The sequence below is a fragment of the Mustela erminea genome, chromosome 5 (genome assembly GCF_009829155.1).
Source record: "Mustela erminea isolate mMusErm1 chromosome 5, mMusErm1.Pri, whole genome shotgun sequence".
Lineage (NCBI taxonomy): Eukaryota > Metazoa > Chordata > Mammalia > Carnivora > Mustelidae > Mustela > Mustela erminea.
The window spans coordinates 135,767,389-135,791,235 of NC_045618.1; the positions used below are offsets into that span (position 1 = coordinate 135,767,389).

Below are 23,847 nucleotides of genomic sequence, written 5' to 3' on the forward strand. Positions count from 1 at the left end.
GTGGTCATGCTTCCCCCGGCTCACCCAGGTCCGTGAGCAGGCGGCCCATTCTCCAAAGTAGGGAGATCTTCGAGATCTCCCCTTGCTTGCCCCCGGGGCACAAGCAGTCCAGCACGGAGCACCGCTCTCTAAAGGAAGGGAGGAGGGAGGGAAAACAAGACACCGGGTTGCAAACATCAAAAACCGAAGCTCAGGCCAAGCCTCCTGGAGGTTTTCGATCCCTCCGCATCCAGCCCGCGTCTGAATGGGGAAATTGTTCCATTTCTCCAGGAGAGAAAGCGTCTACTCACAACCTGCCAGAGGCCCCGAGGTGGAGTATGGGAATGTCAACGTCCAGAGGCCAGGGACAAGCCCCAACCCTGGCGCAGGAGGATGGCTCCGAGGGCTGCGAGTTCCCAAACACCATGGGGGTCTGAGTCTGAACCTGACAGCCTCTGCGCTGTCCTCGGGCCCAAACACACAGGTCCCCAGTCGGTCCTCCGTGCCGGGTCAGAACCTCTGGGCTAGGGATTCTCTGCGGGGAGGCTGGGCTGCATCTGAAGTTGGGGGTATAATATACGCAGGGGGTTCAGCCTGCCCCCACCCCCCCAGCTTGGATGCCTGGGCTCAGTCTCTGAATTCGGGAGGAAGAAAGGAAAGCGAGGGGATAATGGGTGAATGGGCTGCCCAAGGTGTCAACCTGGGAAAGAGAGATTCCGAGTGGGAAAAGCTTGGGAATCCACGGGAAGACTCACGACTGGGTCTGGTGTTTCTGCCACTTCCTACGGCATCATCACACTGAACAGCCTGTCGGAGCCTCAGTTTCCTTATTGGTAAAGTTGGCTAAAAAAGAATATCCACTTACAGGACTTTTTTGAGGGCCCAAAGAGGTGACATAATCACTTCTGCCTTTATGAGGGCTGCTATATCCTACGCATTGATTTTATTTTTAAAGATCTCATTTGACAGAGAGAGCACAGGCACACAACGGGGATGGGGGAGGGAAGAGTGGTGGGGGTAGGAGCAGAGGGAGAAGCAGGTTCCCCAGGGAGCAGAGCTCAATGTGGGACTCGATCCCAGGACCCTGGCATCGTGACCCAAGCTAAAGGCTGACGCTTAACCCACTGAGCCGCCTAGGTGCCCCTCAGGGCGCTGATTTTAGTGTTTCCCATGTATCAGCCCACTGAATCCTCAAAATCACTTTAGACCTGGGGGGGGTGCATATATGCAAACTGATCAAATTGTACACATTGGAGGGATGCAGTTCTGCGTATATTATACCACCGTGAAGCTTTTAAAACACTTTACAAGGTAGGCATGATTTTTTTCTCCCCATTTTGCGGTTGAAGAAACTGAGGCTTAGCGGAGAGTTTAATTCTCGCAGACCAACAGCAAGACATAGCAGAAGTGGGACTCAAACCCAGGCAGTCTGGCTTCAGAATCTCCCCGTTTAATCGGTGCACCAGGGCTTACCTGTAAAAGTGTCTTTGGGACTGCAAACCACTGTGTAGAGGTCAGTTGTGGTTCTACTCAGTGGCACGGCTGGTAGGTCAGTGGCACTGTCTTTGTGTAACGAGTGAGGGCATGTGGATCGGTTCCTAAACTACTGCCCGGTACTCAGCAAGCGCTCAGTCCCGCTGCCATCCCTTGTTCTTGTCCCCCAGAGAGGACATGATGCAAAAGAAGGAATGTCAGTTCCACCAGGGACAGAGATATTGTGAGGCATGTCGAGTGCAGGAAATAAAATAATGAAGAGATCACACAGCTGTAAGCAATTGCACCTGTCCCGGGCATCCACAAAATCCAAGGAAGCAAAGAAGGGAAGTCCTCAGACGGGGGTCTCCTCTACCCCTGGTAAGACAGGAAGCCCAGGGCAGTTTCCCTGATGTTCCACAGGCCTGGCGGGCTGCCCTCTGGGGCTCCCACCGACCTCACGCGGGCTCCATCCCAAAATCCAGGAAACACGCAGCCGTCCTCCTGAACGTCTAACCAGTGCGGGGGGACTCATGTCTCATGTCTGTGAGCAAAAGGTTAACAGCTTTCCACTATGTAAGGCAGAGCCGCTTTAAAAGGGCTCTTTGGGTAGAGAAATCGGGAAAGCCCAAGGCTAAAACAGGAAGTATTTTATCACTGGGGCCTGGCTGTTTTCTAGTCATTAGGGTGTTCTTAGTCACTTGACGGAGGCTATGTTTTCACTGAGTGTTCCTATTTAATGGGCCTTGGCTGAACTCCAGACCTACACAGTCAACCGCGGGCCCGACCTCTCCACTGTGGTGTGGACTAGGGAGCTCACACTTCAGCAGGTCTAACGGAGACTCCCCCCAGTCTCCCGGAATGGTAACACTCATGCCCCAAACCTTGGCGTCTGCCTCATCTCCGCTCTTCCATACTCCTGGTCCCTCAGCAAATTTCCTCCTACCCATGAAATAGATTTTTTTAAAACTGGGGCCACATTGTGCCATACCCGTGGTCACCTCCCTTGTCCAACCTGCTGTTATCTCTTGCTAGGGTCACCGAAGAGACTTCCAGGTTAACACCTGGAACTGGAAGCAGCTTTGTGGCAAGCGAGGGTCGGAAGAGGGCCTGAATATTTGGGTTCAAGGCCCGGGTTGGTAACACTTGACTGGGTCTCTTTCCACAGCAAATAGAAAGAGCTCCACCCAGTGGCCACTAAGGGTACTCTCGGCACTTCGAGCGTAAAATTTGCCTCCATACCCCTCACCACCACACGGCGGCGCAGTTGTCTACCACCGTCTCTAAGAGGGCGTTGCCATGCCAATCCCGACGGGGAACAGCCCGCCTGCTGGGCGCTGTATTTCTCCTGCACACCTGTGAGAGCTGCTCATTCATCACCTCTCTCTGGTTTGTTATAATAAATAAATAACGTTATTATAATAAATAACGAAAATCATTAAGTTGATTTTTTTTTCAGAGAAGAAGGCATAAATCTCAAAAGCAAGTGAGTGGAAATTTCAGCGAAATCTTTGTCACCAGCGTTATTTAAAGACCAAGTGGAAAAGCTGGAAAACAAAGGGAATCAATGCCAGTGTCAGGTGAGGCCCAGCTCTATACTACATTAGTTCTTTTTCTTTCTTTCTTTCTTTCTTTTTTTTTTTAAGATTTATTTATTTATTTATCTGACAGACAGAGATCACAAGTAGGCAGAGAGGCAGGCAGGGGTGGGGCGGGGTGGGGGGGGAGCAGGCTCCCTGCTGAGCAGAGAGCCTGACTCGGGGCTCGATCCCAGGACTCTGAGACCATGACCTGAGCCGAAGGCAGAGCCACCACTGAGCCACCATGCGCCCCACTACATTAATTCTAAAAGTAAGTAGCTGTGTATTTGCTTGCATATAACCAAGAACGTCCCCTCTAGGAGGTAGGGAGGCTGGGGAGGAACTGGATTATTTATCTCAGAACCTTTTTGTTTGCTGAAACAGCCATTAAAGACTCCTCCTTATAAATAATAAATAATATAATAAAACAGACTGTGAACAGTTCGTGGCACACAATAAGCCCTAAATTCATAGCAGTCATTAATATCGCTGGATTCTAGTTCTACCACCTCTCCGATGAACAATAACGCTTTTGGCTTGAAAATTACTTTCGATTACAACAAATAAAAATGACTTTGTGATTCTTTATTCTGGTTACAAACTGCGCATGTTCCACCACTCAGTGCAGAAGTAACGGAAAGGCTTTGATATGCCCCAGATGCACCCGCACGCACACACGTTTGTGGTCACACTGTATTGGTGAAAAACAAAATTCAACTGAGTAAATTTTGATGATCTATTGCCTTTATCCAGCGATTCACGAATTGGGCCACATCCCAGCTAGCAGACAGAAAGGAGCTCCGGGGAGCTGTACAAAATGAAGGGCTCTTGCAGGCAGAAGAGCAGGAACAGGGAAGTTAATTGGGCAACGAGTGAACTGGTTACGGCAAGATCACTCTCCTTTAGGGCATGGCCGGGGTCTATTCGGCAGGTGACCTCACTAGCCCTGACGAGGTGATTCCTGAGTGACCCGGTTAAGACTCCATTTCTGCGAGAGGCTGAAACTGTAAATAAATCTCAATTTGGTGACATGGGGTTTAGCATAAGTTCCTCCATTTGGGGCCTGTTGTGTTGTTTTTAACAGTATAAAGGCTTTTTTCCCATTAATTTTTCATTTATCATTATACTAAGCACATTACCACATCATCATTAATCATCGTTGATCATAATACACTTCTTTGATTACAAATGAGTACATTCTAGTGGTAGAAAATACTGAAGCGTACAGGACAAAGATAAAGAAGAAATCATTCCTAATCCCATCATCCAGACTGAGATAATTATTCATATTTTGATATCTTTCTTTCAATAATATTCATGCAAATATATTTTCCATAAAATCAGGAATATATTACATATAAGATTCTTTCTCTTGATTAACTTATTTTAAAATTATTTTTAGATTACAATAATTTTCCTGTCTTTTTTTAATTTTATGTGATCATTTTTTCCTGTCATTATATGTTCTTCAAAACCCCAGTCACAGGGATGATTTTGCTCTTTAATTTCTCTCTTGTTTTGATTGTTTGGGGCCCCTGACTAAAATACTTAAGTGGCGGGCACCTGGATGGCTCAGTGGCTCAGGTCATGATCTCCAGGTCCTGGGATCTAGCACCATGCTGGGCTCCCCACCCAGCTTACTCAGGGAGAAGTCTGCTTCTCCCTCTGCATGCCCCCCCAAATAAATAAAACAAAAATTAAAAAAATGCTTAAGTGGAATCCTTGCAGAGCCATGGCATGGTCATAAGAGGTGTAATTTCACGAGGGCTGTTCCATGGGCTAGGCCTGCACTAGGCTGAATGGAGCAGAATTCTGCTTGACCTTCATTCCTTGAGTCAAGGCTCTGCTCATTGTTAACACTGTAACTTGCTCTCCAGACACATGACATCCTATTTTTTAATTTTTTAAAAGATTTTATGTATTTATTTGACAGATAGAGATTACAAGTAGGCAGAGAGGCAGGCAGAGAGAAGGGGGGGGGAAGCAGGCTCCCTGCTGAGCAGAAAGCCCGATGTAGGGCTCGATCCCAGGACCCTGGGATCATGACCTGAACCAAAGGCAGAGGCTTAACCCACTGAGCCACCCAGGCGCCCCCACACGACATTCTAAACAGCTGCCTTACTTAGTAGAGTTGGCTTCTGCTTCGAGATTTCATAGAAGGGAGGAAAATTTCTTACCATGTTTCAGTGTTTCAAGCCCCATTAACTCTCAGAAGATAGGAATTTAAATACTATCGGTTAAGGTAAGAACATTCACTACTGAGTATGCATGAGGTCCTGCTGGGAATGGTCCTTACTTCATCTGATCTCACATCCAACTCCTTTTACACAACAAGGGATGAAACAGAGGCTCAGAGAAATGCAACACTTTGTCTATAGTCCCTGGTTGATCCAGGATGGGAACCCAAGTGTTTGGCTCTGAAACTTCTGTCTCAGCAGCCCCATCACACACCTTCCCAAGGCATTTCCTGAAAACCATATTTAGTGCAGATGGAGCTTACGAGGCAGGAACGAGGGCTCCTCTCCTCAGATGGTGAGAGGTGAGGGGGGGAGCCTGGTTCAGAAAACCTCCATGTCCGCCTGAGGGATTTGGGGGCCAAAGTACTAATCTATAACTCAAGAGTCCCCCTGGGGTGCCTGGGTGCCTCAGTCAGTTGAGTATCTGCCTTCAGGTCATGATTTTGGGGTCCTTGGGATGGAGCCTCAAATCAGGCTCCCTGCTCAGTGGGGAGTCTGCTTCCTCCTCTGCCTCTGGTCCTGGCTTGTGTTCTCTTGCTCATTCTCTCTCTCTCTCTCTCTCAAAAAAAAAAAAAAAAAAAAAAGTTCCCTTTATCTGCAGGGGATATGTTTCAGGACCCCCATGGAGGCCTGAAACCACAGATCGTACTGAATCCTCTGTATATTGTGTTTTTCCTACACATGCATACCTGTGATAACGTTTAATTTATACATTAGGCAGTAAGATGAACAGTAATAATGTAACGATTATAACAAGATACTGTAATAAAAGTCACATGAACGCCTGCTCCTCTTGGCCATGGGCAGCCAACGCTGCAGAAAGCAGCACCCGACATGGGGGCGGTTACTCCTGTATTTCCCAGAAGAACCGAGGGGAGCATGATGTACACTTACCAAGGCCTATGTTAGGCTCAAGCAGAAATGACGGTAACCACTCTTTGGTAGACTCTGTGCTGAGCACGTACTAGACATCGGGTCCTGTAATCATTCCAGGAGGCCAGGAGGACACGTATTAGTATTCCCAGCTTCCTAAAGAGGGTCTGGGACACCAGGGGGTTGCCCTGCGTAAAGGCCATCAGCGAGTATGGATTTTGTCCAGGGTTCAGGGTTCCAAGGTTCCAGACCTAACCACCGGTCTGCTTCTTTTCCCTTCTCCTTGCTTCATTAAGTCAATTTAATGATTTTCGTTATTTGTTATTGAAACAAACCAGAGAGAGGTGATGCATGAGCGGCTCTCACAGTTGTGCAGGAGAAATACAGCGCCCAGCAGGCGGGCTGTTCCCGTCGGGAATGGCATGGCAACGCCCTCTTAGAGACGGTGGTAGACAACTGCGCCACCGTGTGGTGGTGAGGGGTATGGAAGCGAATTTTACGCTCGAAGTGCCGAGAGTACCCTTAGTGGCCACTGGGTGGAGCTCTTTCTATTTGCTGTGGAAACAGAACCAGACTCGGGTCGTCAACCCTAGGTCTCCATCCTAACTCCCTTCTTGTCTGCCTTGCCTCCTCCTTTCTCCCTCCCTTCTGTCTTCTAGAGAGAAAGACCATAGTGGACCTCCCAGTTCTCCCGGTCAAGAAGCCTCTGCAGCTTTCTAGGGTGTGATGAAGGCTGTTTCTGACACTGACGAGCCCCGTTAAGAAGCAAGTGAATGCGTTGACTGTAGCGGGTGCTAAGCTGCACGCTGGGAGCTTCTGGATGACTTGCGTCATGGAACCCTACAAACCTCTAGGAAAAGGAGTTTCGATTGCTGTGCCTATTTAAGCAATGAGGAAACTGAGGCTTAAACAGGCACCTTGCCAAAGTTGCACACTTTGTTTCTTTTTTCAAAAGATTTATTTATTTTAAAGAGAGAGCCTGAACAAGAGGGGCAGAAGGAGAGAGAGAGAGTCTCAGGCAAACTCTGCACTGAGCAGGGAGCCCCCCGACACAGGGCTCGATCTTATGACCCTGAGATCATGACCTGAGCTGGACCCAGGAATTGGACACTCAGCCAACAATGCCAGCCAGACACCCCCAAAGTCTGTCTTAATGAACAGAGCCAGGATAAATCATGATCTGGTGTAAAAGTCTAGTGTGCAGCTGTACCGCTGATGCCAGACTTTAGTGTGGTAGACAAAACGGCCTTTTTTGGGTGATATTTGTCAACCACTGGCCAAGAACTCAACCGTGGTAAAATCTTGGTAATTCCCTCTGATTTTCAAAGTCTTTTGCTACTGACCCTTCTTTTATTTAGTCTATAAATGACTCCCTTCCAACACTCTCTCCTCTTTGCAGGCCGGTACTCCTGTCACCGCGCTCACATTAATTTCCATGTGCACCTTTCTAGTCTCCACTCCGTGAGTGACATCCGTCCTTCAATGCCCAGTGTAAGCACCTCTCTGTGCATCCCTCATCTCCTCTGGTCCTAGGTGACAGAGATATTTCATTACCCCACAGCCCTGTGCAAAAGTTTTCAGTGATGACCTTTTATCTGCTAAACAAAAGCCAGGCGTCTTAGCTTGGTATATAAACGTGTACCAAGAGCAAGTAAGGTGCTAGGCACTCTCTGGGTGCTGGTAGAATTGTAGAGAACCAGACAGACAGGTTTCTACCCTTATGGTGAACAGACTGGGCATTAAATAATTACAAATAATCAACTCAACAATTATTAGTATGATTCAAGCAATTACGAGGCCCTCTAGAATCTGGTCTCAACCTCTGTTCAGTTCCTCCTCGTCCTTCCTTCCATTCAGACGAGCCTGCTCATTCCGACCCACCTCGATGGCTGTGCTCACGCTCTCCCTTTTTCCCTTCAGGCAGATTCTTCCCTCCTCCACCCCCTAAGCCCTTAAGGGCCAGCTTTGGTTCTGCCTCTTCCATGAAACCCTGTTAGACAACTTTTGCCCAAAGGATCTTCCCTCATTTGAATCCCTAGTGCTTATCCATCAGACAAGCATTTACTGAATGACTTCTTGAAATGTTTGATGACTTGACTCTCCAGGAAGTCCTAAACACATGCTATGGTCTTAAAGATTTACGTTGTATGAGGAGTTGGACTTTCCCTACTGAGAGGGATGGAGGATTTTTTCCCTCTTCTTCCCTGGGTGGGAAAGGAGTGGAGATCAGAAAAGCTACAGTGAGGGGCGCCTGGCTGGTTCAATCAGTTAAGCGTCTGCTTTTGGCTCAGGTCATGATTCCAGGATAGTAGGATTGAGTCCCACTCTGGCTCCCTGCTCAGCAGAGAGCCTGCTTCTGTCTCTCCCTCTGCCTGCCTCTCTCCCTACTTGTGCTCTTTCCCATTCTCTCTCTGTCAAATAAATAAATAAATAAAATCTTAAAAAAAAAAAAAAGAAGAGAAAAGCTACAGTGAACCATAGGAAATTACTAATAAGCAAAGTGACAATAAAAATGGCCTAATTACTCATAATCCTACTACTTGAAAGATATCTACCACTGACAACTTTCTACCTTCCTACTTTTTTGTTTCTGTTTCTATTTCTGTGTGTGTGTGTGTGTGTTTAGGAGGAGTTCCTTTTTCCTCCTAATTAAAATTTTATCAAGAAAATCTTTTTTCACGGGGTGCCTGGATGGTCTGCCTTTGGCTCAGATCATGATTTCAGGGGCCTGGGATTGAGCCCTCCCCCTCCCTGCTCAGTGGGGGGAGGGTCTGCTTCTCCCTCTCCTCCCTCTGCCCCTCCTGCTGGTCGTGCTCTCTCTCTCTCTCAAAAAACAAACAAACAAACAAAAAACCTTAAAAAGAAAAGAAAATCTTATTATTATTATTTTTTATGGTCTCTTTTAAAATGGAGTAACTCTACCCCCACTTACCTGCTCTTCTGCTTAGGGTTGGATTGAATGAAACCTAGAGAATTTACTTAAAGACTCATCCATAACTTTTCCAGCTCACTGATCCTGTGTACAATAAGAATCTGGCCATTAGTTTTAGGGCATTTACTCAGAAGTCCTTTCTCGAAACCTACATTGGATGTTCTCCAGAGCAGTACTCTTACCTACTCCAAAGGTGTGGGATGCCTCCGGACGCCAGACTTTTATGCAAACCATGCAAGGTGGGGCCTGCAAGAACTCGGATCTTCCAGTCTGCACCCCTCACATAAAGGGGGAGCAGAATGAACAGGGCTAAGTCTTGCCCAAGATCGCGCAGCTGGTGGGGGCAGGGCCGAAGATGCCAGCCCCAATTATTTTTACAAATTGACGGTCCCCAGTTTGTCTAACGATCAACCTCAAACTAAAATGAAACAGAAAATACTCAGGGAAGCCCTAACTCTTGCTAACCAAATCGTGTTTGTTCCTACCACTGAAGGGGAAAAGGCAACACAGTTCGGTAGAGACTGGGTTAGATCCCCCAGCCCTGACCTGTTGTGAATAGGTCAGAAAACTTTCTCCTTGGAAATTTACATTACTATGATAGGATTAAAACAAAGAAGAAATATTAGGGCCCACTTATCTCATTCTTTTTGAAAATTTTTTCATTTATACTTGAGAGAGAGCAGAGAGGGAGCAGCAGACCTCCGCGGAGCAGGGAGTCTAAAGTGGGGCTCCATTCCAGGACCGGGGGGATGAGGACCTGAGTCTGAGGCAGACACTTGGCCGACTGAGCCACCCAGGCGCCCTGTCATTCGTTCTTAATGTTTGAGAAACGAGGATAACAAAAGGATGTAGGAAAGATTGGCCCTTCATCATGAACTGTAGCATTGGCTTGTAAGCATATGGCATCTTGGTTCTTATCTGATTTCTGGAGGTCACCACGGTCCGAGCAGCAATTCACTCAAGCAAAAGAAACTCACAACTGTAGGAAAACTGGGTCTGTTCTGGGAGACCAAGCCCTCTTCACGGACAGCTTTTAAGCTGAGCTTTCCGGCCTCCGTTTGAAGCCCCAGAAAGGCGGTCTCTGGTTCTCTCCGAGTTCTGGAAAGGGACGGTATGGGATCTCCTTTCACAGGAAGCCAGCAACGAGGGAGCTCTGTGAAAGGGCGAGTGCTTCTGAAGAACATTCCCATGGGCCCAAGGAGGGCCTTACGGAGATGAAAAGTTTCCTGGGTGGGAGTGGGGCCGGAGTGGAAGCGGATCCACCTGGTTGTACGGGGGCAGAGGGCCACCCAAGAGCGGGGAGAAGCCAACTGTAAGAGGGAGCCGCAGAAGAGAGGGCGCTGGCGGGGGAGGTACGAGCTCCCTTCTCCTCGGCTCACTCTCAAAGGCTCACCTCGGGATCAAGAGCACAGGTGCTGCCCAACGGGCCCCCGCGCTACCAGAGCAAACAAAGGGCGCGGCCTCGTCCAGCCTTCTCGGTCCGAAAGGAGGCTCGGCCTTACCTTCGAGGACCCACCCATCCCTTCTCGGGCGCCCATCCAATGGGGCCGCAGCCTCCTCCTGCCAGGAGGTGCTGAACTCTCGCAGGAAATGGACAGGTACCACCGACCAATGGTTGGAGCTGCCGCGGGCCAATGGGAGAGGGAAATGGGTCGACCTGGGGTTGAGAGGGGGAGCCCGCAAGAGGGGGCGGGGCCCGGGGGCAAGACACGTAGGCGCAGGGGGTGGAGAGGGGCGGGTCGGTGGCTGGCGGGGCAGCCCCAGCCGCGGAGATAGGAACCTGCGGACGGCCGGCAGCGGCCAATGGGAGGGCGGGTTGGCGTGGGGGGGGGGGGGCCCGGCGCCGGGAGGCTCCGCCCCTTCAGGTCCGCAGGGCTGGGGCGGAGCCAGGCCCGCGTCAGGTGGTCCCGGGCGTGCGGGCGGTGCTGGGGGCGGGGCGCGGCGCGGAGAGGGGAGCGGCGGCCGGCGGGCGGCGGCGGGCTCGGGCTGCGCGAGCAGGTACCCGCGGCGGAGGTGGCCAGGCCGCCCCCGGGGGGCGAGCACGAAGGCGGGGGCCCCGGCCCGCCGCGCCCCCATGCCGCGGTGAGCGCTCCCGCTCGGCGCACTTGTCGCCGCGCCAGCCCCAGCGAGCCGGCTCTCCCCGCCCCGCCAGCCCGGGCCCTACCTGCGGCCGCCGTCGGGGGAGGGGGGTCCCCCAGCTCTGCGGAGCCGCATGAACAATAGGCGGCGGCGGCTCCTGCGGGCGGCGGCAGCCCCGCACCCTATGGATCGGCCGCTCCATGGAGCCCTCCAGAGCGCTTCTCGGCTGCCTGGCGAGCGCCGCCGCTGCCGCCCCGCCGGGGGAGGATGGAGCGGGTGCCGGGGCCGAGGAGGAGGAGGAAGAGGAGGAGGAGGCGGCGGCGGCGGCCCCGGGGGAGCTGGGTTCCGATGCACCGCTGCCCTACTGGACGGCAGTGTTCGAGTACGAGGCGGCCGGCGAGGACGAGCTGACCCTGCGGCTGGGCGACGTGGTGGAGGTGCTGTCCAAGGACTCGCAGGTGTCCGGCGACGAGGGCTGGTGGACCGGGCAGCTGAACCAGCGGGTGGGCATCTTCCCCAGCAACTACGTGACCCCGCGCAGCGCCTTCTCCAGTCGTTGCCAGCACGGCGGCGAGGACCCCAGTTGCTACCCGCCCATTCAGTGTAAGGCGAAGGCGGGGCCGCCGAGCCGGGCGGGGAAGGGGGGAGCTGGAGGACTGGGGGGGGGGGGGTCGCAGAGCGGGTGGGGAACGATTGCCCGGGGGGTGGGTGTGTGCGCGCGCGCTCGGGCTGCAGGGTCTGCTTTGGTGGGTGCGCTGGGTGAGATAGAGACGCCGCAGGCCTTGCCAGGAACCTCAGGCGCTTGGGCTTCTTAACCTTCATCTGACCACCTCAGCTGCTTTCCACATCCTGGAGCCCCAGCACGAGAATCTCCCCATGTCGCACTCCCGGCTTCCCCAAATCTGGAAGGGTTTCAGGCCAGCTGGTAGTTTCTGTCATAACCTTAGTCCCCAAATCAGGGACCTTCCCGACCTCTTCTACGGCCTGTCCCCGCCCCTTCAAGGCATTTGCTTTGAAGCGGATGGGGGTGTCTCCCGCAGGGCTGGCTGGGCTGGCTCTCAAGTCCCGGAAGCCCGTGCGAACTCAAGGCTGAAGTGTCTTTGAAATGTCGTGTTGATTTCTCGGATCGCAGTCTTGTATCTCAGAAGTTGTACCTTTAGGAGTCTTAGTGAGTGATGTGCTGAGCAGGGTGCGAGTGTGTGAAGAAGCCGGTGGTGATGGGTGCAGAAATGATTGGAGAGGGAAAAGTATGTCCTTCCCCCGTGAGAGATCAGGAGCACAAGGTACAGTGGCTAAATCCCAGTCCCTTGACACCCAAGCTGTTCAGATACAACATTTTCTCCTTTCTTCTCACCCTAGATCCTTGCCTATATTTGGTATTTGCCAAATCTCAAGGGGATCATGCCCACGGGTCCCTCCCAGGGCCTTTCTTCCAGTGTCCTGGTTTTCACCAGTTTCCCAGGAGCCCCCTGTTCCACACCCTGCAATGATATTTCCTTTGTTTTTTTTCAAAGCAGTCAAATTGCCATTGGAATCCCTGAATCAGTTCTGCTGGATGGCTTTAGGAGATGTAAATATCTTCTCGTGCAGTTGACACTTATATTTGATTATTCCCACAATTTCTTCCCTGCTAAAAACTATTTTTAATACGTATTTATTATTGTTTACTCAGTATTTTGTCTACTTTGCATTTTAGTTAATTAAAGAAAATCGTTACCAAGCACCAACTTTTAGGCATTTAGTTTTTAAATTTCATTTGTAACATTTATCTTTCGGTCCTGTAACTTACTTTCACCTGGACAGTTGTGTTACTTTATTTAAGATGTTTTCTTTAAATACTATCACTTAATAAGAAAAGCATAACTTCTTTCCTTATATTTCTATTCACCTTCTTTATTGGTGTTTTGACCATCAAATTGGTGTTCAAATCCTTAGTTCCCTTTGTTTCTGTCTCCCTCACATTCAGTGTAAAACTTCCTGTTTCTACATCTTGACCTTTATAATGCCTGGAGGGAACAAATGATTTTAAATGGTTTCTGGGTGTTAATTCTTTTTGGCTCTAGTACTGGGAAGGTGAAGACTAAGGGTCCTAGTGTATTACATGGTGCTGAACTTGGTCACATACTGAAAGAAATACTGGAAGAATGGTCTGGCATATTAGACACAGTGCAATTTTTTTATGCATAAGTCAAAGGTTTGAGGTTCTTTATGGGTTAAATTTTGTGATTTTTTTTTTTTTTTTTTCTGTGCAGCTAATGTCAGAGTGGGAGAGGTGTGTGAGGCTTATGAGCAGGAACTCTGTTTCTTCCATCTCTGTGCCCCCAGCTATCAGAGCAGTCGGTGTGAATATGACTTGGGCTGGAAAAACTCACCTGCAGAATACCAGCCGTGGCCAGGGTGTGCTACGTTAGGAACTCTTTCTCCCTTAGGTACCCAGGACTTAATCTTTATTGTCACAAAAGTTACCTTCGATAGGCTAGATTCCTGATTCTAGAACTCAGATAAGAAAGTAGGAAGTACTTTGTGCTTGTGAAAAGAATTGACTTGCACGTGACAGGCGAAGGCCCTGGTAAGTTATTTTATGTAGTCTCATCAGAAGCAACATGGGGGCTTCAGTGGGTAGGAGAAGAATAAATGAAACAAGATGGGATTGGGAGGGAGACAAACCATAAGTGACTCTTAATCTCACAAAAAAACTGAGGGTTGCTGGGGGGAGGGGGTTTGGGAGAAGGGGGTGGGATTATGGACACTGGGGAGGGTATGTGCTTTGGTGAGTGCTGTGAAGTGTGTAAACCTGGTGATTCACAGACCTGTACCCCTGGGGATAAAAACATATGTTTATAAAAAATAAAAAATTAAAAAAAAATCTTAAAAAAAAAAAAAAAGAAGTTCGGAACTTGACTGGAATTAATTCTTGATAATTCAGAAAATTTAATTCCATTCAAAAATCAATTTGAGTGCCTAGCAAAAGATAGATACTGGATTAAATTCCAGGAGATAGGGGAGCCTAGGTGGTTGAGTTGATGGAACATGCAACTCTTGAGCTCAGGATCGTGAGTTTGAGCCCTGCCATGGGGTATAGAGATTATTTAAATAAATAAAACTTAAAAAAAAAAAAACCCAGGAGATAAAGGAATGATAAGATAAGGGGGTGCTTATAAGTCACACCTGAGGGGGATTGGTGATATAAATACACCATGTTGGCACAATGCTTTGATAAAGATGAACTCGGGAAATTGCTAACAGGTACTCTGATGGGTGTCCTATGTCCACCATTTCAGTTAGTGTCACTTGGAAAATAAAGTGATTGAAAACCTTGTCTCCAGAGACTTGGAATGAAATTGAGCCACTGACAGCTTTTCCCCAGTTACCCTTTTGAACTTCTCTTCTGGGGCATGAATTGTGACATTAGATTATGAATAGCAGACTGTCAGTTAAGTAAGAATGTTTTAGTTTTAAATAATGCTTTTCAGATAGAAAATTTTGTTTCAAACTTTACTCAAAATAGAAGAGGGGGAAATTACCAAATTTTGTGACAAACAGGAAATATAATAGATATTCAGAAATCATCTGATATTTATATAGTGCCTTTATGCCCTCCCGTGTGGATAATGAAAGCTTAGCTCTCCGTGGGGCTGACAAATATAAATAACATAGGAGCTCAGTCATCTTTTTTTTTTTTTTTTAGTGAAAGAGGGAAAATGTACAGTTCCAAATTTATCATCTTGGGACATATACAGTCCTGGGTATTAAAAAAAAAATTTCTGTTACAGGAGAATTGTGTCTGTTTTCAAGCAGGGCATAAATTAAGATTATTACTAATTAACATTTTTTTTTCTTGCATCCACTGCAAATCTAAGGATATATTTTCAGGTGTACTTGGGATTTTTAAAAAATTTATTTATTTGACAGAGGTCATAAGACAGAAAGGCAGGCAGAGAGAGAGAGAGAGTGGAGGAAGCAGGCTCCCGCTGAGCAGAGAGCCCAATGTGGGGCTCGATCCCAGGACCCCGGGATCATGACCTGAGCAGAAGGCAGAGGCTTTAACCCACTGAGCCCCCCAAGCGCCCCTGTACTTGGGATTTTTAAATGAGTGAAGTACGTGCCATTCACTTACCCAAAACCTACCGGAATGTGTCTAGTTTTCAAGAATACAGCTGAGAGAGAATAACATCTTGACTGCCAAAATGAAAGAAGTAAGGTTTCATTCCTGATATTCCTGGAAATATCCATCCACAGAAACTGAAACCTGTGCTGAATGTGACTTGACCTGATTCTTACTTAAAACCAGGTCTTGACTGCAGTGGGAAAGGAGAGTCCCACATTCTCTTAGCTGCAGCTGAAGGTCTAGTTCCTCCCCAAAGGGACTTCTTCACAGGGAAGGGAAAATAAAGTACCTTCCCCCAGGCCCTGCTCATCTGTCTTCTCTCCACTTGCAAGCTGTGTTCTATGCCTTTCTTGAAGGCCGGTCATAATATTTCCTTAACTAGTTAGCAAGAACCTGAGAGGTTCATTTCTACGTCGAGAGAGTTTATTGCTGTCCCTTCCCGGCAGAGGTTTTCTGTCTTCTCTGAAATGCCATCAAAGGAGCTGTCCCTTCAGCACCCAAGTTCGGAATCACTTCTTTTAAATCCTTATACATTTAAAAATCTTAGCACGTCTTGTGTGTTCACAACTATGCTTCAGACCAGAGGAAAAGAGGAAAAGGTAGAAGAGAAAATACAACAGTTAATTCCGTTAAGGAAAAATCGGATATTCAGTTGAGGAAATGAGATGTGTGAATGGAAACTTGTTAAAGAGACAGATATCTTTTCATCAGTGTAAAAGCTATTAGAAAAAGTGAATGTTCCTTGACCAAGGAGACGCCTAACATAGTTTACATATTTCTCCAAGAGGGTTTCTTATCACTCCTTAGTATACACATTGTCTTTTAAATTCATATAGACAAGATAAGAATTAGTAATCAGGATTCATTTTAGAACCCAGATGCACTGAGGCTATTTTAAGCAGAGGAAATTTTAGGCACAGGAAACTGGGTGCTTACAGAATTGGTGGAAGGGCAGGGAGAAGGGGCTTTTAGCTGGACCCGTGAGAACGACTCCCGGAACACTGCAGACCTGGCCCACCCAGGAAGCTACTACTTCTCTAACTGGAAACATAAACATACAGAATCAGGAGTTGGCGTTGAAGCTGTCGATTTGAAGAACACCCTGTTGTCGCTGCTGTCCAGCTTGGGCAACCACTTGGCCTTGCAGCATTCCTTTCTACATCTGCCCAGAGCTAGTGATTGGACACTGACATGCAGGAAAACCCCACTTGTCCAAAGTCATGCTTGGCTGGAGAAGCGGCAAGAAGATGGTATCCATCCCACTTCTGCCTTCCTTCTCTTGTGCATCTAATTGGCAGAAGCAGACCTGTAGCAGTCAGAGAGTCTGGGAAATGTAGTTCCTAGCTTTCTGGCCTTTGTACGGCACGATATACTAGAGGATTTTAGAGTGGGTTTGATGGTGAGTCTGCAGGACCAGCCAAAACATTTATTTTTTAAGAGGAGTGGCACATGAGGTAAAAGCTTGAACAGTTGGAACTTTGGGGGTCAAGATGGGCTAGACTTTTTGTATTCTTTTGTGCATACTGCCACTTGCATTGTAAAAGACTAATGAATATTAGTCCTAGACAGGACGGACATACTCTAATTAAGAAAGAATAGAGTTTTGAGCACCGCCAGCATGTGAGTGGTGGTTGGAGATATCCTGGAGCCGGCTGCGGAAGGAAGAGAACAGCCAGCAGTGGGCACTTCCTCTTTTGGTTTTGCCAAACGTTCAGAAATATATCTTTGTTTTCTTAGTTTTTTTTTGGTTTTTTTTTTTTTTTTTTTTTTTTTTTTTTTTAGCGAGCTGACTATATTCTTTCTGTTTCAGGAGGTCCAGTGCATTTAAAAAAAAAAAAAGTTCAGATCTGAGTTTGGTTTATTTCCTACTGAGATAGATCCCCCCCCCCCCCCTTTTACTTGACTGCCGCTTACCTGCTGAATGTTCAGCAGGGTGAGTACAGTGACGAGTAAAGCAGGCAGAGTCTACCCTTGTGGATCGCGCAATCTCGCAGGACGGCAGGCACTGAACAGGTTATTAAACCTTGTTGGGTCTTGCCAAACAGACTGTTATGGACGTGTTTGATGGGGGCCTGACCTCATTTAGGCGGGGGTTAGGAAAAGTTCCTCTAGGAGATTTTGTTTCAGCTGAGACCTGAGGGTTGGGTATGAGTCAGCCAGGTAAAGACAAAGAGACTGAGAAGACGGAGCACAGGGTTTTCACGAGAGAAACCTAACATAGCACTTTACTCCTATAGCAACGCCTTATCTAGCCTGAGTTTTCTAATCACTGATGGCCATTGTGATCTGGCCATGGATCCCTTTCCAAATGGTGCTGAAGATGTAATCAGGTTCGTCCTCTTAGGTTCATCCTCTGCATTGGAAAGGAGATGAGTGGTTGGGTGTGGTACTCGGGGACATCAGGGATGGAGCTATGACGCAGGTGACTTCTGCAGTGAGATGTCCCCTGGGAGGCTCCTCTCTGCACGTCTTAGTCACCAGCTCCTGGTAGAACCATGTTTGGAAAATATCCTCCCAATTTTTTTCCCACCCTCCGTCTTTCCTGCTGCTCGTGTTTGCACCCTGTGCCTGCATGTCTGCCTTATTTCAGTGGCTCCTTTGTGGTTCCTCTTGCAGAAGGCTCCCTGGCCTCCAGGTTAGATGCCCCATGGCTGCCACAATTAATGTCCTCTCTAAGTTACAGTCTACTAGCACTCCCCTACTTAAAAATGCATGAGTTCTGGGGAGCCTGGGTGGCTCGTTGGGTTAAGCCTCTGCCTTCGGCTCAGGTCATGGTCTCAGGGTCCTGGGATCGAGACCCACATTGGGCTCCCTGCTCAGCAGGGAGCATGCTTCCTTCCCCCTCTCTCTCCCTGCTTGCTGCTCTGCCTGCTTGTGATCTCTCTCTCTCTGTGTCAAATAAATAAATAAATAAAATCTTAAAAAAAACAACAACAAACGCATGAGTCCTGTCATTCACAGTGTGAAATTTAAGCCACTCAGAATGACTCTAAACCATTTCACAACCTAGCTGACCCCAACAAGACCTTGAGCCTCATCTCCTATCCCGGTACATATAATCCAGCCACACTGCGCTCCTTGAACTTCTTAATATGTGATATATTCTCATACCTCTTGTTCTTGCTCATGACCTTCCCTTTGCCTGGATTGTCTTTCTCCGTCCTGATCTTTGCTGCCTGATGAGATCCCTCCCACTCATTTCTCTTTTTTTTAAGATTTTATTTTTAAGTAATCTCTACACCCAACATGGAGCTGAAACTCACAACCCCGAAATCCGAAGTTGCATGCTCTCCCAACGAGCCAGCCAGGCACCCTCCCTCCCACTCATTCTTTAGGACACATTCCCTGCGGGTTCACTTCCCTGAGAAGCCCTTCCCACTCACCCTCTCAATCCTGTCCTGCAGTGGGAGTTGGTGGTTTCCTAATCTGGTCATACGGCTCTGAAGGCTCTTTTCACACTGTGGTTTTGTTGTGTGTCTGGCTTGTCACTGGACTGTGTGCTTCTCACCATCGAGTACACAGAAAAACGAAGAAGTCTCCCAAAAATGATCTCCCTCTATGTTACCTTGTATTAAAATGGTGTGTCATGGTATGACATCCTGCGTGATGTTCCAAGTAGAAATTATCACATGAATAGTTATTGAATGCCCACTATGTGCTAGTCGTTAAGATTAATGTAACAGAAAGTAGGTTAGCCACATTTCTTGCCTTGATGGAGCTTACCTTATAGAGGGGAGACAAAAAAGCCAAGGGAGTATAACTTGCTATGTTTACCTGTAGGTAAATGGGTGATTCCATGGTGTTTTCAGAATGTTTTTGACTTCTTTTTTTCTTCTCTTTCTCAGTGTTAGAGATTGATTTTGCGGAGCTAACCCTGGAAGAGATTATTGGCATCGGGGGCTTTGGGAAGGTCTATCGTGCTTTCTGGATAGGGGATGAGGTTGCCGTGAAAGCAGCTCGCCATGACCCCGATGAGGACATCAGCCAGACTATAGAGAATGTTCGCCAAGAGGCCAAGCTCTTCGCCATGCTGAAGCATCCCAACATCATTGCCCTTAGGGGGGTGTGTCTGAAGGAACCCAACCTCTGCTTGGTCATGGAGTTTGCACGTGGAGGGCCTTTGAATAGAGTGTTATCTGGGAAAAGGATTCCCCCAGACATCCTGGTGAACTGGGCTGTGCAGATTGCCAGAGGGATGAACTACTTACATGATGAGGCAATTGTCCCCATCATCCACCGCGACCTTAAGTCCAGTAACAGTGAGTATGAAGTGATGGGACTGGAGGGCTCACGAGTAATTCTCTACTCAGTCAGTGGCTTCGGTGGGAGTGGATTCCGAAGGAATCTCAGTGGGCAGTGAAACAGGGAAACTCCTTATGTAAAACCATTCCATCCTTGAGTTGAGATGTAGGGATGAAATGAGTGCCAGGGAAAATTGGTTTAGAAAGAGAAGAATGAGGCAGCCGAGGGGTTTGGAATAATCCTAAGCTCATATTAGCAGGCAGGGGTGGCAGTGTGTAATTCTGATGCGCTGTGCAGTGTATATCCACACATATGTAGAAAGATAGATACATAGATTTTTCCACTTTAGGGAAGCAAGCCTGTCATTACAGAAGGGCTTTCCGTCTTTGGTGGAACACCAGGTAACTACAAAGCCTCTTTGCATTCTGCCTGACCACCCCAGCTTGAGGTACCCCCAGAGAAGGGTCTATAAGGAAGAAAGGGGCATGTCATCTAAGCTGTGGGGCCGATTTGGGTGACAAAGTGCCCTGGGAGAGTATGACCTGGCTGGTAGTATTGTGGACTCCTGATAGCCTACGGGTCTTATTAATTAATTGTTGTAACTACTTAGTTTTTAATAGCAGGGAACTGAGAAGTAACTGTTTATTAAACATCCAAGATCCATAAACTGGATTGTAAAGCAGGTGTTAGACATAATTACATGGTGAGTTGGTGGAAACCAGTCTCTTTCCTTGGAGGAAACTGCAGGCGCTGGGACTCTGCTGCTTTTGTGTCGTAATTTGTGCCCTCTGTTGCCTGAACTGTGTGATCGAAAGGATGACATTTGTTTAATTGGAAATGCTTAAAATCGTTTCAAGCACCCTTTCTGGAGAGGAGGGCGTTCAGGTTTGGGGGAGGTGGTGTGGGTCGCGGAACTTCACTGTCTGTCTCCTTCCGCATTGAGCCCAGAATTCCTTCAGATTTTATTTTGTTCTGAGAGGTTCCAGATGTGGTTTATTTTCTGTTGACACTACTATGAACATTTACTTTTAAAAATACGTTGTTGTTGTTGTTTTGCTGTTGGTTTTTTCTTGGACAGTTGTAATTATTTTTATTTTATTATTCCTTAAAATTTAATTTTTTTTATTATTAACATATAATGTAGTGTTTGTTTCAGGGGAAAAATACATTTTAAAATTATTTAAGTAGATGCTTATACAAAAATTGGGCAGTGTAGATAAAAAAGAGAAGGTAACCAGTAATGTTTTCCTTCAGGGCGTATAACTATTACATTCCGCATATCCGCTCCTGTGTTCTGTGTGTGTGACTTAAAAAATCGTTTTGGAAATGTTATGCTCGTTTTTACCCACCCGTTGGAGAGTCACAACTTCACTGTGTTTCGCAGACCAGGGGATGCTGGCCTGCTTCCCTTGGGTTTTCTTGTTTGTTCAATATTTTATTTATTTGAGAGAGAGAGAGAGAGAGAGAGCGCAGGTGGGCACGTGTGGGGAGGGGAGGAAGCAGGCTCCCCAACGAGCAGAGAGCGCGATGGGAGGCTCCATCCAGGATCCTGGGATCACGACCTGAGCCGAAGGCAGACGCCCAACTGACTGAGCCACCCAGGTGCCCCTTCTTGGTTTTTATTAGGGTTCTGGCTAGTTGGATTTGGTCGCTGTCATGTGAGGACAGAATTCTAGGAATCATATGTGTTCATTGATCCACCAGCGAAAAGAGTACGTATACAGGCGGTTGTCTTTGTGGAAAAAAGAAAGTAGTTGGTGATAAACATCTAACTGTTACAAAAGGCTCCGTGGAAAGGTGACTAAAGTGCTCTACTATCCTGCTTTAAAAAGTCACGTGCTGTCACCGGCAGTGGAACACATACAGCATCCTGTGTTGACATACAATCCTCAGTAAGGTCAGATTTGACTGCACATAACCTAAAGACCAAAATAATAGTGGCTAAAACAAGGTGTATGTTCAGTTGTCTTTGACAAGTAGTCTGCAGGGCTTCGGGCATCCCAGTGCCATCAGTCCAGTCCCAGTGCGTGGCTCGTGCCCTCAGGCTTGCCTTGTGGTCTTCAATGGCAGCGGAAATGCCAGTTATTTGGTCCAAGTAACCGGCCTGAAGGAGGAGGAAAAGCAGCAGCACAGAAAAAGGTGCTCCTGGAGCCGAGTTGGCTCCTGTCATCCTTCCAAAAGTCCACCCAAGTGCATCCGCTCGCAGTCATCGGCCAGAACGTCATCACAGAGTCGCGGCTGGCGCAGGGGAGCCTGGGAGGTGCAGGACCCTAATCTGGGTGGCCGTGAGCCCAGCTGATCATCAGGGGCTATTACCGAGGAAGAGGAAGAGCAGGGCTGGTGGGGGCAGCAGCTGGCAATCTTCCCATGGGATCTTCATGTGGGACATGCATTGGGAAGAACTGTTTATTTCAGATGTTTAGCATCATTTGGCCAAGCAAGGTTAGCCAGGCCTTGGGGCATGTGGCTCTGACCCCTGATTTAACGAATGGCTTCTACTCCTTTGCCACATTGCATCATTAGCCCAAACATCACTTCTTAAAACTACTTGCAGAAAGCCCTGGCTTGAATAATGGATTAGTGTCTCTGCTCTGTTAACTGGGAAAAGCCAGCTACTTGATATTGTTAGCAAAGGTGTCCACAAAAGATGGTCTTAGTGGAAACATTGTCCTTTTGGGGCTTAGCTAGATGATTTCAGGATTTGGGCTTAAAGGCATTTGGCAGAATAACAGTTCAATCGCCGTCATTAGAAGTTAAATTAGTGTAAAAACTAGATCGTATGAAAAAGCTTTGGAAAAGGAAAAGCCTTGCCCAAAGTGAAGGTTGTGTTATTACTTTTATTTTATTATTAAATAACTTCTTTCCTCCTCTTAGAGAACATAGAAAAACAGAGAGGTAAAAGCAGTGTGTTTCTGCAGTTTTTGTGTTTATGGATACTTCTTTTTACCCAGAATATTGCACGGGAAGTCCTAGTAACTGTGCTGCTTGTAGTGTGCCTCCGTGCCCCCAGACCCGTCCACATATTGTGACTTGTTATGTAAATAAATAGTCTTCGACCGCAAGATATTTAAAGGTCGCACAGATTCCACTACTTAGATATACTCTGTTAACGAAACCAAACCCGTATATGACAATAATAATAATAATAATAGTAATAATAATAATAATAATAATAGTAATAATAATAATAATACAACTGATTCTAATGAAGTGCTCTCTTTATGTTAGGCACGAAGCATTTCACGGCCCTTCTCTTTCATTCCCGTAGCAGCCCTGCTGAGTAAAGACTATGAGTGTGTTTATTTTACAAAGGAGGAAACTGAGGCTCAGAAGGGGTTAGCCATTTCTCCAAAGTCTCCCCGCCAGTCCTGAGGGCGGACTTCGTGGCCCGGTCTGACCCCTCTGCCTGTGCTCCCAGTCACCAGGCCGTTGGCGGCACCCAGCTGCTGGGCGGCCGGGGCGTTCACGGCATTATTTCCCGTGGCCTGTAGCACTTTGGTTTTATAGGATTGGGAATAACATTATCCCGCTCACAGAGCCCCAGAATCCACATTTCCTTAAGGTCTGATCGACTCACTCTTGTTTCATAGCTGCAGCGCAGAGGTGAGTGGGAACTCCCCGTGGTTGGGACTGGTGGCACCTGCCTTCTTTGGTGTGGGCGTCAGTGGAAACTGACGTGAGGTCTTTGCTGCCTTGACTCCCTCTTCCTCTAAAGGCACTGCCCCCGCATGCCGGGCTGGTTTCCTCTTTCCTCTGGAATACCCTCTGTGCCTCCCAGCCACGAGGCCCTCAGCACCGTCCCCCTCGCGGCAGGAATAATCTGGCTTTCAGGGGTGCTCTTGCCTCGGCCCCTGCCTGTCCAAACCCTACCCACGTTCCTGTGCTCGGCGTGAACCCGGCGGTTCCCTCCCGACAGCCTGGCACCGTGGTCAGTGCTGAGCGGTCATCTCAGGCTGGGCACACGCTGCCTGAGAGCACGTAGGAGAACAGTCGGGTGACAAGGGACTAGAGCCGCTCGGCCAGGGGTCGACCCCAGGTATCTTCTGGGGTCGGGGTCGGTGTGTTTGCGAAGCCGCTGGGGGGAAGCTGTAGGGCTCGGGAGGAGTGATGGGGAGGCGAGTGTGCGCTCCCTCGGGCGCGGGCCGTGGGAAGATGGGACAAAGCACGCCGGCCTGCCGCAGCCTGCCAGCTGCATCCCCCTGGCCGCCTCTTGTTGGCCGGGATTTCAGGAGCATCCCTGAGGCCTCCAAATAGGTTCTGTGTCGTTAACTTCCAGGGGCACGAGTGAATGGGCGAATGAGCCAACACAGGATCCCTTGAACTGGTCTGCTCATGGGGTCGCCA

The 23,847-nt window shown here is 48.2% G+C and overlaps 1 protein-coding gene across 3 annotated transcripts in view; it reads left to right on the plus strand.

Moving 5' to 3' along the window:
* The first annotated feature begins 11,012 nt into the window (after positions 1-11,012).
* MAP3K9 (mitogen-activated protein kinase kinase kinase 9) overlaps positions 11,013-23,847 on the plus strand; it is a 73,996-nt gene continuing 61,161 nt past the window's right edge. The window contains exons 1-2 of one of the 3 annotated variants that reach the window (XM_032345084.1): positions 11,013-11,756; positions 19,107-19,520. In XM_032345084.1, coding sequence (XP_032200975.1) covers positions 11,354-11,756; positions 19,107-19,520 — 817 coding nt within the window. In that variant the 5' untranslated portion in view covers positions 11,013-11,353. Of the gene's footprint in view, positions 11,757-11,867; positions 12,437-19,106; positions 19,521-23,847 lie in introns of those variants that run through there. The other 2 variants (XM_032345085.1, XM_032345086.1) reach the window with 2 other exon arrangements.